A 15,168-nucleotide genomic window follows, 5' to 3' on the forward strand; every position below is an offset into this window, starting at 1 on the left:
AAGGAGAGCTGTTTCCAAAAGGATTGGCAGTTCCTAAAAGGAAAGAATGCCAAATAGACACCTTTCTCCCCAATAAAAACAGTTTTTGTATTACAACTCATTTTTTGTTCTGTTGTGTAGACATAAGGTAAACATGATTATGTGTGTTTTCACACTGATACAGGTGTTAATAGAATAATATACTAAAGTAGGAGATACAGGAGAATGTGTAAGGATATAGTAATAGAATCTCTAAATTATGTGAAATATAAAGATAACAGTCTGTAAAAAATATAAATTGATGGGTTATAATTTTTCCTTTCTCAGATGATGAAACATGCATGGGATAATTACAGGATATATGGATGGGGACATAATGAACTGAGACCTATTGCAAGGAAAGGACACTCCACTAATATATTTGGTAAGTTTTTCTTTGAATTTTATTTATTTTTTTATACAGCAGGTTCTCATTAGTTACCCATTTTATACACATCAGTGTATATATGTCAATCCCAATCTCCCAATTCATCACACCACCACCCCGCCCCTGCCACTTTCCCCCCTTGGTGTCCATACGTTTGTTCTCTACATCTGTGTCTCAATTTCTGCCCTGTAAACCAGTTCATCTGTACCATTTTTCTAGGTTCCACATATATGCGTTAGTATACGGTATTTGTTTTTCTCTTTCTGACTTACTTCACTCTGTATGACAGTCTCTGGACCTATCCACGTCTCTACAAATGACCCAATTTCATTCCTTTTTATGCCTGAGTAATATTCCATTCTATATGTACCACATCTTCTTTATCCATTCGTCTGTTGATGGGCATTTAGGTTGCTTCCATGTACTAGCTGTTGTAAATAGTGCTGCAATGAACATTGGGGTGCACATGTCTTTTTGAATTACGGTTTCCTCAGTGTATATGCCCAGTAGTGGAATTGCTGGGTCATATGGTAATTCTATTTTTAGTTTTTTAAGGAACCTCCATACTGTTCTCCATAGTGGCTGTATCAATTTATATTCCCACCAACAGTGCAAGAGGGCTCCCTTTTCTCCACACCCTCTCCAGCATTTGTTGTTTGTAGATTTTCTGATGATGCCCATTGTAACTGGTGGGCGGTGATACCTCATTGTAGTTTTGATTTGCATTTCTCTAATAATTAGTGATGTTGAGCAGCTTTTCATGTGCTTCTTGGCCATCTGTATGTCTTCTTTGGAGAAATGTCTGTTTAGGTCTTCTGCCCATTTTTGGATTGGCTTGTTTGTCTTTTCAATATTGAGCTGTATGAGCTATTTATATATTTTAGAGATTAATCCTTTGTCCATTGATTTATTTGCAAATATTTTCTCCCATTCTGAGGGTTATCTTTTCATCTTGTTTGTAGTTTCCTTTGCTGTGCAAAAGCTTTGAAGTTTCATTAGGTCCCATTTGTTTATTTTTGTTTTTATTTCCATTACTCTAGGAGGTGGATCAAAAAAGATCTTGCTGTGATTTATGTCAAAGAGTGTTCTTCCTATGTTTTCCTCTAAGAGTTTTATATTGTCCGGTCTTACATTTAGGTCTCTAATCCATTTTGAGTTTATTTTTGTGTGTGGTGTTAGGGAGTGTTCTAATTTCATTCTTTTACATGTAGCTGTCCAGTTCTCCCAGCACCATTTATTGAAAAGGCTGTCTTTTCTCCATTGTATATCCTTGCCTCCTTTGTCATAGATTTGTTGACCATAGGTGCATGGATTTATCTCTGAGCTTTCTGTCCTGTTCCATTGATCTATATTTCTGTTTTTGTGCCAGTACCATGTTGTCTTGATTACTGTAGCTTTGTAGTATAGTCTGAAGTCCAGGAGCCTGATTCCTCGAGCTCCATTTTTTTCCCTCAAGACTGCTTTGGCTATTCGGGGTCTTTTGTGTCTCCATACAAATTTTAAGATTTTTTGTTCTAGTTCTGTAAAAAAATGCCATTGGTAATTTGATAGGGATTGAATTGAATGGGTAGATTGCTTTGGGTAGTATAGTCATTTTCATAATGTTGATTTTTCCAATCCAAGAACATGGTATATCTCTGCATCTGTTTGTTTCATCTTTAATTTCTTTCATCAGTGTCTTATAGTTTTCTGCATACAGGTCTTTTGTCTCCCTAGGTAGGTTTATTCCTAGGTATTTTATTCTTTTTGTTGTAGTTGTAAATGGGAGTGTTTCCTTAATTTCTCTTTCAGATTTTTCATCATTAGTGTATAGGCATGCCAGAGATTTCTGTGCATTAATTTTGTATCCTGCAACTTTACCAAATTCATTGATTAGCTCTAGTAGTTTTCTGGTGGCATCCTTAGGACTCTCTGCAAACAGTGACAGTTTTACTTCTACTTTTCCAATTTGTCATGTCATCTGCAAACAGTGACAGTTTTACTTCTTTTCCAATTGTATTCATTTTATTTCTTTTTCTTCTCTGATTGTTGTGGCTAGGATTTCCAAAACTATGTTGAATGATAGTGGTGAGAGAGGACATCCTTGTCCTGTTTCTGATTTTAGAGGAAATGCTTTCAGTTTTTCACCATTGAGAATGATATTGGTTGTGGTTTTGTCGTACATGGCCTTTATTATATTGAGGTAGGTTTCTTTCCTCTTTGCCCACTTTCTGGAGAGTTGTTATCATAAATGGGTGTTGAATTTTGTCAAAAGATTTTTCTGCCTCTATTGAGATGATCATATGGTTTTTCCTCTTCAGTTTGTTAATATGGTGTATCACATTGATTTGCATACATTGAAGAATCCTTGTATCCCTGGGATAAATTTCACTTGATCATGGTGTATGATCCTTTTGATGTGTTGTTGGATTCTGTTTACTAGTGTTTTGTAGAGGATTTTTGCATCTATGTTCATCAGTGATATTGGTCTGTAATTTTCATTTTTTTTAGCATCTTTGTTTGGTTTTGGTATCAGGGTAATGGTGGCCGCATAGAATGAGTTTGGGAGTGTTCCTCCCTCTGCTATTTTTTGGAAAAGTTTGAGAAGGATGGGTGTTACCTTGTCTATAAATGTTTGATAGAATTCACCTGTGAAGCCATGTGGTCCTGGACTTTTGTTTGTTGGAAGATTTTTTTTTCTTTGTGGTACGCAGGCCTCTCACTGCTGTGGCCTCTCCCATTGTGGAGCACAGGCTCCGTACACGCAGGCTCAGCGGCCATGGCTCACAGGCCCAGCCGCTCCGCGGCATGTGGGATCCTCCCGGACCAGGGCATGAACCCGTGTCCCCTGCATCGGCAGGCGGACTCTCAACCACTGTGCCACCAGGGGAGCCCTGTTGGAAGATTTTTAATCACAGTTTCAATTTCATTACTCGTGATTGGTCTGTTCATATTTTCTATTTCTGCCTGGTTCAGTCTTTGAAGGTTATACCTTTCTAAGAATTTATTCTTTTCTTCCAGGTTGTCCATTTTATTGGCATACAGTTGCTTGTAGTAGTCTCTTAGGATGCTTTGTATTTCTGCGGTGTCTGTTGTAACTTCTCCTTTTTCATTTCTAATTTTATTGATTTGAGTCCTCTCCCTCTTTTTCTTGATGAGTCTGGCTAACGGTTTATCAATTTTGTTTATCTTCTCAAAGAACCAGCTTTAATTTCATTGATCTTTGCTCTTGTTTTCTTTGTTTCTATTTCATTTATTTCTGCTCTGGTCTTTATGATTTCTTTCCTTCTTGTAACTTTGGGTTTTGTTTGTTCTTCTTTCTCTAGTTCCTTTAGGTGTAAGGTTAGATTGTTTATTTGAGATTTTTCTTCTTTTATGAGGTAGGCTTGTATTGCTATAAACTTCCCTCTTAGAACTGCTTTTGCTGCATCCCATAGGTTTTGGATCATCAAGTTTTCGTTGTCATTTGTCTCTAGGTATTTTTTGATTTCCTGTTTGATTTCTTCAGTGATCTGTTGATTATTTAGTAACGTATTGTTTAGCCTCCATGTGTTTGTGTTTTTAATGTTTTTTTCCCTGTAATTGATTTCTAATCTCATAGTGTTGTGGTCAGAAAAGATGCTTGATATGATTTCAATTTTCTTAAATTTACTGAGGCTTGATTTGTGACCCAAGATGTGATCTGTCCTGGAGAAGGTTCCGTGTGCACTTGAGAAGAAAGTGTAATCTGCTGTGTTTGGATGGAATGTCCTAAAATTGTCAATTAAATCTATCTAGTCTATTGTGTAATTTAAATCTTGTGTTTCCTTATTAATTTTCTGTTTGGATTATCTGTCCATTGGTGTAAGTGAGGTGTTAAAGTCCCCCACTATTACTGTGTTACTGTCGATTTCCTCTTTTATAGCTGCTAGCAGTTGCCTTATGTATTGAGATGCTCCTATGTTGGGTGCATATATATTTATAATTGTTATGTCTTCTTCTTGGATTGATCCCTTGATCATTATGTAGTGTCCTTCCCTGTGTCTTGTAACATTCTTTATTTTAAAGTCTATTTTATCTGATATGAGTATTGCTACTCCAGCTTTCTTTTGATTTCCATTTGCATGGAATATCTTTTTCCATCTCCTCACTTTAAGTCTGTATGTGTCCCTAGGTCTGAAGTGGGTCCTTTGTAGACAGTATATATATGGGTCTTGTTTTTGTATCCATTCAGCCAGTCTGTGTCTTTTGGTGGGAGCATTTAATCCATTCACTTTTGAGGTAATTATCGATATGTATGTTCCTCTTACCATTTTCTTAATTGTTTTGGGTTTGCTATTGTAGGTCTTTCCTTCTCTTGTGTTTCCTGCCTAGAGAAGTTCCTTTAGCATTTGTTATAAAGCTGGTTTGGTGGTGCTGAATTCAGTTAGCTTTTGCTTGTCTGTAAAGCTTTTGATTTCTCCATCGAATCTGAATGAGATCCTTGCTGGGTAGAGTCATCTTGGTTTTAGGTTCTTCCCTTTCATCACTTTAAATATGTCCTGCCACTCCCTTCTGGCTTGTAAAGTTTCTGCTGAGAAATCATCTGTTGACCTTATTGGGGTTCCCTTGTATGTTATTTGTCGTTTTTCCCTTGCTTTCAATAATTTTTCCTTGTCTTTAATTTTTGTCAATTTGATTACTTTGTGTCTCGGTGTGTTTCTCCTTGGGTTTATCCTGTATGGGACTTGCTGTGCTTCCTGGACTTGGGTGGCTATTTCCTTTCACTTGTTAGGGAAGTTTTCGAGTATAATCTCTTCACATATTTTCTTGGGTCCTTTCTCTCTCTCTTCTCCTTCTGGGACCCCTATAATGCAAATGTTGTTGTGTTTAATGTTGTCCCAGAGGTCTCTTAGGATGTCTTCATTTCTTTTCGTTCTTTTTTCTTTATTCTGTTCCTCAGCAATGAATTCCACCATTCTGTCTTCCAGATCACTTATCCGTTCTTCTGCCTCAGTTATTCTGCTATTGATTCCTTCTAGTGTATTGTTCATTTCAGTTATTATATTGTTCATCTCTGTTTGTTTGTTCTTTAATTCTTCTAGGTCTTTGTTAAACATGTCTTGCATCCTCTTGATCTTTGCCTCCATTCTTTTTCCGAGGTCCTGGACCATCTTCACTATCATTATTCTGAATTCTTTTTCTGGAAGGTTGCCTATCTCCACTTCATTTAGTTGTTTTTCTGGGGTTTTATCTTGTTCCTTCATCTGGTACATAGCCGTCTGCCTTTTCCTCTTGTCTATCTTTCTGTGAATGTGGTTTTAGTTCCACAGGCTTTATGATTGAAGTTCTTCTTGCTTCTGCTGTCTGCCCTCTGGTTGATGAGGCTAGCTAAGAGGATTGTGCAAGTTTCCTGATGGGAGGGACTGGTGGTGGGTAGAGCTGGCTGTTGCTCTCTTGTTTACTTTTTCTTATTACTGTTTTCATTTTCTACCTTCATTTTAAAAGTAGGATCTAAGTTTTTAGGTACTTTCTAAAACCTGAGTACGGTAGTACCCTCTTATCTAAGGTTTTGTTTTCCCTGTGCAGTACTCAGTTACCTATAGTAAACCTTGGTCTGAAAATATTAAATGGAAAATTTCAGAAATAATTCATAAATTTTAAATTGTGTGTCATTCTGAGTAGCGTGATGAATCTTGCACCATCCTGCTCCCTCCAGCCTAGGGTGTGAACCATCCCTTTGTCCTGCTTGTTAGTCACTTAGTAGCCATGTGGATTATGAGATCAACTGTGGAGATATTGCAGTGCTTGTGTTCAGGTGACCCTTATTTTACTTACTAATAGCCCCAAAGCACAAGGGTAGTGATGCCAGCAATTTGGATTTGCTAAAGAGAAGCTGTAAGTGCTTCCTTTAAGTCAGGTGTCCCCAACCCCTGGGCTGAATACCAGTACTGGTCTGTGGCCTGTTAGGGACCAGGCCGCACAGCAGGAGTGAGCGGCAGGCAAGCAAGTGAAGCTTCATCTGCCTCTCCCCATTGCTCACATTCCTGCCTGAACCATCCCCCCCACCCCCTGCTACCTGTGGAAAAATTGTCTTCCATGAAACTGGTCCCTGGTGCTAAAAAGTTTGGGGACTGCTGCTTTAAGTGAAAAGATGAACGTTCTTGACTTAATAAGGAAAGAAAAAAAATCGTATGCTGGTGGATCTAAGGTAAGCACGAATGTTTTATTTGTAAATTGTGAGGAAGGAAATACTGTGCTAGTTTTGCTGTTATACCTTAAACTGTCCAAGTTATGGCCACAGTGCAGTAAGTGCTTAGTTAAGATGGAAAAGGCATTAAATTTGTGCAATAAGATCTTTTAGGGAAGAGAGAGAGAAAGAGACCACATTCACGTAGCTTTTGTTGCAGTAAATTATTATCATTGTTCTGTTTTATTATTAGTTACTGTTGTTAATCTCATACTGTGCCTCATTTATAAATTAAACTTTATCATACGTGTGTGTGTATAGGAGAAAAAACATAATATATATAGAGTTTGGTACTATCCAGGCTTTCAAGCATCCACTGGGGGTCTTGAGATGAATTCCCTGTGCATAAGGGGGAACTGTTGTATTTCTGTGGAACTATAATTTGAAGCAACATGTATTTTTTGGCAAGTTTCGGTCAAGATTTAGTTATAGTTGCTTTTGAAAACACAGATGTGATAGATTTTCTATTTACATACAGATGTTTTAGTCATTTATAAAGAGTATTGTGAAGCTTTTTCTGCATTGTTTTACTTTAAGGAAGGTAGGTACCTATTTGTAATTTTTTATCTTCAACGCAATACCAATTCTGATACTTGCACATTTTAGAGGAGGAGAAAAAGGATGGGAAATTTCAGTAGTGCTCTCTATGTATGTTAAAAAAAAAAAGTAACATGCCCAAGGTGACTCATTCGGTAAATTGAGTGAATTATATTTTACATTCATAGTTCCAAGGGAAAAATTAACAGTGTGTGTGTCTGGATGGAGGTCTGGGGAAGAGGATTTTTTTTTGGCTGCGTTGGGTCTTCTTTGCTGTGCACAGGCTTTCTCTAGCTGTGGCGAGCAGGGGCTACTCTTTGTTACAGTGTGTGGGCTTCTCTTGTTGTGGGGCATGGGCTCTAGGCGTGTGGGCTTCAGTAGTTGAAGTATGCAGGCTCAGTAGTTGTGGCACGCAGGTGCTAGGGTGTGTGGGCTTCAATAGTTGTGGTGCCTGGGCTCGGTAGTTATGGCTTGTGTGCTCTAGAGCTCAGGCTCAGTAGTTGTGGCGCACAGGCTTAGTTGCTCCGTGGCATGTGGAATCTTCCCGGACCAGGGATTGAACCTGTGTTCCCTGCATTGGCAGGCGGTTTCTTAACCACTGCGCCACCAGGGAAGTCCCTGGGGAAGAGCTTTGTTTAACTTGGATTTGCTCTTTCTACCTCTCTTGAGTTCAGTTCACTTGTTAAACTTATCAGTTGAAAAGAGTAAGTTAACTTACTTAACTTTTACTTAATCCAAGGATAAGTCTTGAGAATTACCAAGTTGTTCTTTATAGTCTTCACTTCTTTCCCCCATTTTAGATGCTTCTTGATATGATGGATATCTTTTAAATAACAGTAGGTGAAAGCAAGAAAATATTAATGGGGCAGAAAGCACATATGTTAGTCATATGCAGTGCAATCATCTTTACTAATTGTAATGCAACACTGCAGTAATCCAAATAACATTTTTAAAAAATTGTGACTCTGGAAGAATTTTTCTAGCACTATGATTTCTCTTATAATTTGTTTGATACTTGATTGTTTTCTGTCAAAAAAGAAAATGACTGAAAATATAATTTCTCCTGGGTTTGAGAGATGTTGGGATGGAGGAATAATGGAAAAAAATTTTCCTTTAGGTAATCAAAGACACCAGAGATCTCATATATGACATTTAATTTAGCGGCTATCACTTAATGAAATAGAGTTTATTTCTTCAGCAGAGGTTATAGAGTGATCTGAAGAGTTCCTGTTGCTTTGTGGATGCCACAATGAGACATTAATGGACTAAAAGTCATTATATTTAGTGATTAATTAAAATTAGATCCTCTCTGCAAGTAACCATCCTTTTATATTAAACTCAGTGGTAAACTCTGAGCCCTTTTAAAAAATTGGAATATGAACATGTATCAAACATGAGTTGGATGTTAATTTTCTGCTTGGTTTTTTAAACCTTATTTCCCAGAACATCTAATGTAGTAATACTTATCAGATAGATGGTCCTAGGCAAGGTAGTAGGTAAATAATATACATTTATTTTATTTAATCATTGCAGTAACTGTGTAAGGAAAGGCTATTTGCTGAATTTAAACCCAGGTAACTTCTTAAAATTTTATTCCTTATAAGTTAATATAAATCATTTCTTTTAGGGAGCAAAAGGAATGTTTCTTAAATGAATGTGATTCTGTTAAAATCCTAATGAGTAAGTTTTGACTTAATGTTTTTCTTTTTAAAAATAATAGCATCTATTTTTTTAGGAAAGGTGGTTTTAATTTGTGGTACTTCTGTCAGACTTCTTCAAAAGTGACCTTTGTAGACCCCTATTTAGTTAGGTTGTTAAATGATGACCAGGACAGTGGCAGCTTCAGATTATTGTCAGGTGAGTTATTGTCAGCTGCTCATTAGGATCATTAAGCTGATTTACTGGGTAAACAAAGTTATTTGTGAGGTCATAGAAGTTAAAGGAGCTTAGAGATGGAATGGGTGACTTTACAAAATGAGCCTTTTAACTCATTAAAAGAGCAGAAGCAATATTTTGTCAGTTTTGGTCCACCATTTCTGAGGGATCATCTTGTAATGAGTAACAATTAAGTATTTTCCAATAAAAGGTTGTACCTTTTTATTGAGTCATGAGGTCAGTTATTTGCTTTAGAGATTCTGTGATTGGGTTTGTGAATAAACTGTATTTTCCTTTAGAACAATAGTCACATCCACGTTATTAGTAGCAACATCTGTAGTATTTATATAATGCATATTGTGGTGGACTGAGTCTTGTCCCCCATCAATTCACATGTTGAAGCTCTACCTTCCAATGTGACTGTATTTGGAGATAGAGCCTTTAAGAAGTAATTAAGATTGAACGAGGGGCCCTAATCAGATAGGGCTGGTACCCTTAAAAGAAGAGGAAGAAACACCCAAGCTCTCCCCCTGCACATGCACCAAGGAAAGGCCATGTGGGTATGATATAGTGAGAAGGTGGACATCTGCAAGCCAAGAGGAAGGTGCTCCGTTAAAAACTGGAAGCTTGATCTTGGTCTTCAAACCTACAGCACTGTGAGAAAATAAATTTTTGTTGTTTAAGCGTCCTAGCGGATAGTGTTTTGTTATGGCAGCCTGAGCAGACTAATAAACGTGCTATATGCCAAGGACTGATTTAAGTGATTTATGTGCACTATGAGACAGGTACTATTATTATTGTTCCCATTTCACAGATGAGGAAACTGAAGCACAGTTAGGGTTAACTAACTTATTCAAGGTTGCACAGCTAGTAAATAATGTAGCCAGGGGCCTCCCTGGTGGCGCAGTGGTTGAGAGTCCGCCTGCCGATGCAGGGGATACGGGTTCGTGCCCCGGTCTGGGAGGATCCCACATGCCGCGGAGCGGCTGGGCCCGTGAGCCATGGCCGCTGAGCCTGTGCGTCCGGAGCCTGTGCTCCGCAACGGGAGAGGCCACAACAGTGAGAGGCCCGCGTACAGAAAAAAAAAAAAAAAAAAAAAAAAAAAAAAATAATAATAATAATAATAATAATGTAGCCAGAATTTGATTACAGGAAGCTTAGTGCTAAGGTTCATGCTTCTAATTGATATTTTGTTCTGCTTCAGTAAACTTTAAAGATAGAAGAAAATTAATACCAGCACATGGGAAAAATCCATATGACAAAATTACAGTGAATTGGTAGAAAAGTGAAAATGCAATCTGTATTATTTTCAGTAGTCAAAATTAGTTGCTTATACTTTTAGAAAAATTTTTGAGTGGTTAACATTTTTTTCCCAGCCAAATAAGCTAAGTGGGAATGGATCCTTTATTGTTTATTTTGTCTTACATTTTTAGACATGTAGTTAGTTAGTTTATTAAAGGATTAATAAAAAAGAGTTTGACTCTGTTTCCTACTTGCTCTGTTCCTTTTCTGCATCTCATATTCTTGGTAGTGAGTATGATTTGAGATTTTTTTTAAAAAATCTGTTTTTAACCTTTTTATTTAAATAGAAGAAGTCTAAGGGAGGAGTCATAGTTCTGAGTGTCTCATTTGACCTCCCAAATCAGTATGCCTTTACAGAATCAGAATCTTAAGAGTTGGGAGGAACTTTAAAAGTCTAGTCTATTACTATAGCAACATATAGGCAGGTATCGAACTCTTAACAATATTCTAGATTATAAGGAAAACAATTTAAAATGTGTCCATTTCCTGTCTCTTAGCCTTGATTATAAACATTCTTTTATATGGTAACTGAAATCATATTCCTCTGACTTTTGTCTAGTTTGTCCTTGGCATCAGAGGATTCTTTATGTACAGATAACAGAAGATCCATTTCAAAATGGCTTAAACTAAAAAAAAAAATTAATCAGCTCAATGATGTTCTAGAGTAGATCTGGTACCAGCTAAGCTTTTTTCTTTATTTCTTTGCTCTATTTTCCTCTTTGTGTTTTTATCTTCAGGCTGGCTTCCTAGAGGGATGGCTGCAGCAACTTGAAGCTTCGTATCTTCCTACTAACACATCTATAGAAAAGAGAACACTGTAGAGAAGAGAGCACTTGGTTTTCTCAGAAACCACCTTGTTTCTTGTTTATCTGGGTCTTGTGTCCAGCCTTGACCTGAAAGCTATACCCAGAGGGTTGGGATAGGTTCCTTTGGTTTTGCCTAATTAGGGCTCAGCCCTGGAGCTTGTGAGTGGGAAGAGGAAAATGTTGATGGACATAAGTTATCACTGGTAATAATTTTTCCAGCAGTGATTAATAGTCACAATGAATTATTTTTACTTAGATATCCTGGAGAATTGAAAGATTTTTGTTAGGAATAGATCTTTTTGCATTTAAAAGAATTTTGATTTGGAACAGAATGTTACTTGATCTTACAATGCTTTTTGAAGTGCACCTTTTATTTTCAGTGTATGTGTGTATGTATAAATTCTTCTTGATATTTATAACTTGCTAATGATTTCTAATATTTTGTTGAGGGTTTTGCATTCATATCTTGGGAAGGACATTGTTTTGTATTTTTCTTGAACTATCGTTGTCTTGTTTCAGTATCAGTGTAATATTGGCCTAATAAAATGAGTTTGGAAGTGTTCTCTGCTCTTCATTTTTCTGGAAAAGATTGTGTGCTGTTGGTTTTATATTTTTCTCAAGTTTTTGATATAATTTGCCAGTGAAACCATATGCATCTGGAGCTTTTTTTTTTCTGGGAGATTTTTAAACTACAACTTCAGTTTATTTCACATTCTCTATAAGGGCCATTCAGTTTATCTGTTTTACCTTGGGTTAGTTTTGGTAGTTGAAGATTTTGAGGAATTGGTCTATTTCATCTAAGCTACTGATTTTGTGTGCATAGAGTTGTTTGGAGTATTATCTTGTTACCTTTTGAATATCTGTGGCAGCTGTAGTTATAACCCTCTTTCATTCCTAATATTGGTAATTTATGTTGTTTTTTCTTTGTTTGTCCTGCTAGAAGTTTATCAATTTTATTGATATTTTCAAAGAAGCAGCTTTTGGTTTCATTGATCTTCTGTATATTTCCTTTATGTTTTCAATTCTTTGATTTCTGCTCTTTGTTATTTCCACTCTTCTGCATAATTTGGGTTGCTTTTGTTCTTGCTTTTCTAATTTCTTGAAATAGAAGCCTAGATTATAGGTTCATGATCCCCTTTTCCAGTGTAAGCATTTAGTGCCATAAATTTTCTGACAGGTGGTGCTTTAGCTGCATCTGAAAGATTTTGATATGTTGTGTTTTCATTTTTATTCAATTCAGTATGTTTTAAAACTTCCCTTGAGTAAGTTGTCTAATTGCTAAACGCTTAGAGATTTTTCTTTTCTCTTTCTGTGACTGATTTCTAATTTAGTTTCATTATGGTCAGAGAATATACTTTGTGCCATTACAATTCTTCTAAATTATTTAAGATTTACTTTTTGACCCAGAATATGGCCTGTCGTGGTGAATGTTCCATTGGTGCTTGAAAAGAATGTTTATATGTATAGTGACTGTTATTGGGTGTAGAATGTTCTGTTAATGTCAGTTAGATCTCATTGGTTTATGGGTTTGTTCAGACTTCTTCTGTTCTTGCTGATTTTCTATCTAGTAGTTCTGTCAATTACTGAGAGAGGGGTGTTGAAGTTCCCAACTCTAATATTGGATTTCTTTCTTACTCCTTTCAATTCTGTCAGCTTTTGCTTTATATATTTTGAGGTACTCTTGTTAGGTGCTTACACATTTAGGATAATTATATCTCCTTGGTAAGACCACCAAAGCCCTAATACCAAAACCAGACAATGATATTACAATAAAAGGGAACTACCAACCAATGTTCCTCATGAACATGGACACAAAAATCTTTGACCAAATTAGATTTATCTTAGTAAATCTAATTCAGCAATATGTAAAAAGAATAATACCTCATGACCAAGTGGGGTTTATCTGAGGAATGTGTGGTTGGTTTAACATTTGGAAATTAGTCAATATAATTGAAGATATTAAGGGACTAAAAGAGGAAAATTCTATGAGCATCTCAGATGCTGAAAAAGCATTTAACAACACTCAATATCCATCCATAATAAAAACTCTCAGCAAACTTGGACTGGAAGGGAACTTTTTTAGCCTGATAAAGAGTATTAAAACACACCCACTCACCCACACACACAAGAAAATTCTAGGGAGTCTACCAAACAACAATAAAAAAGTACTAGAATGAAAACAAATTTAGTAATGAGGCCATATGATACAAGTTTGATATACAAAGTAAATTATATTTCCAGATAATAGCAATAAACAGTTGTAAGTACAGTTTTAAAATAATCTCATTTGCAGTAGCATAAAAATATGAAGTATATGTGGATGAATTTAACAAACTATGTGCAGTCTATACACTGAAAACTGTGATTATTGAAAGAAATTTAAAAGGACTTAAAGGAGAGAGATGCCTTTATGAGTTGGAATACTTGGTATTGTTGAGATGTTAGTTCTCTTGAAATCCATATTTAGATTTAAAGCAATCTAAGTAAAAATGACCTTTCCACATAAATTGATAGGCTGATTCTAAAATCTGTATGAAAACACAAAGCATGTACAATAATCAAAATAATTTTTAAAAAAGAACAAAGTTGAAGGATTTACACGACTTGATTCTAAGATTTACTGTAAAGCTTCAGTAATGAGGAAGTATGGTTTTAGCATAAAGATAGACGTAGAGATCACTGGAAAAGAATAGAAATAGAACTGCACATACATTTTTAATTGATTTTCAACAAGGGTGCTTTCAGTGCGTTATAGGTAAGTCTTTCCAATAAGTGGTGTTGGGTCAGTTATATATTCATGTAGAAAAATAAAAACCTTGACTCTTCAACATTGTATACAAAAATGAACTTGAAATGAATCATAGATCTAAACAAAAAAACTAAAAGTATAAAACTTCCAGTAAAAAATATTTGAGAAAATCTTTGCGACCTTGAGGTGAGCAAAGAGTTTTTAGAATACAAAAGGAATAAACCATTAAGGAAAAAAAATTGATAAATTGGGCTTCATGAAAATAAAAAATTTCTGCTTTCCAGAAGACATTAAGGAAATGAAAAAGCAAGCCCCAGAATTGGAGAAAATATTTGTGATACATGTATAAGGATATATTCAGAATATATAAATAATTCACCAATAATTCACCAAAGAAAGTAAATGAATAGCCAATAAGCACATCAGTCACCAGGGAAATCAAAATTCAAACCACAATGCAAAATCCTACATACTGAGTAGCATGAATAAAATGAAAAAGACCAACAATGTCAAATACTGAGAGGGATGATGGAACAACTAGACCTCTCATACACTGCTGCTGGGAGTATACAGTGGTACACTCTGGAGAGCAGTTTGTCAGTCTCTCATAAAGTTAAACACAAACTTACTATACCCCCCAGCAAGCCTATTCCTAAATATTTCCAGGATGCTCACGAGTGAGATCAGATAATAGTTTTATTTTTCTTACTAAGTTATATTTTTGCATCAATGGTATGCAAAATTCATTAAGTTGAATTTTAAGCTTTCTTTTCCTATGTTCTATCAAAATTTATGTCGAAGTTATCATCCTTAAAGTAGAATTTATTCTATGAAACTTCTAGAGTGTGATACTTTTATAGTGCATAGCTCTTTGAAAATTTCTCAATTTCCTGTTTCTTGGTCTGCTTATCTAGATTTTCTATTTCCTTTTTCATAAGTCAAAATAATACCTATTTTCTTAGAAAATTGTCAATTCCACTCATTTTCAAATTTATTGGGAAGATATGGCTAAATTAGGCTTTTGTAAAAAATAGTTTTCTTAATTTCCTTTATATCTGCCTTTTAATATACTCTCAATTCCTTTTTTTGTGTTTTTATATTCACATGACTACTTTTAAAAAATCAGTTGGTCCTAGATTTATTGTATAGTTCTTTTCATAGAACCATCTCTTGAATTTATTACTTTGACAGTTTTCTTTATTCCTAATTCATTTATTTCTTTAGCTTTTCTGATTCTTCTACTTCATTGCTCAAGTTTATCATTTTTCTTATTTTCTTAGTAGAACATTTTCATTTGTTCTCATTA

General features: G+C 35.7%; 1 protein-coding gene across 4 annotated transcripts in view; it reads left to right on the top strand.

Annotated features, from left to right (window-relative positions):
- MAN1A2 (mannosidase alpha class 1A member 2) overlaps positions 1–15,168 on the top strand; it is a 144,953-nt gene that overhangs the window by 39,416 nt on the left and 90,369 nt on the right. For all 4 annotated transcript variants that reach the window (XM_082616200.1, XM_082616199.1, XM_082616201.1 and 1 more), the window contains exon 3: positions 307–403. In XM_082616200.1, the coding sequence (XP_082472326.1) occupies positions 307–403 (97 nt within the window). The remainder of the gene's footprint in view (positions 1–306; positions 404–15,168) is intronic.

The sequence above is a fragment of the Mesoplodon mirus genome, assembly GCF_964341445.2.
Source record: "Mesoplodon mirus genome assembly, chromosome: 3".
NCBI lineage: Eukaryota > Metazoa > Chordata > Mammalia > Artiodactyla > Ziphiidae > Mesoplodon > Mesoplodon mirus.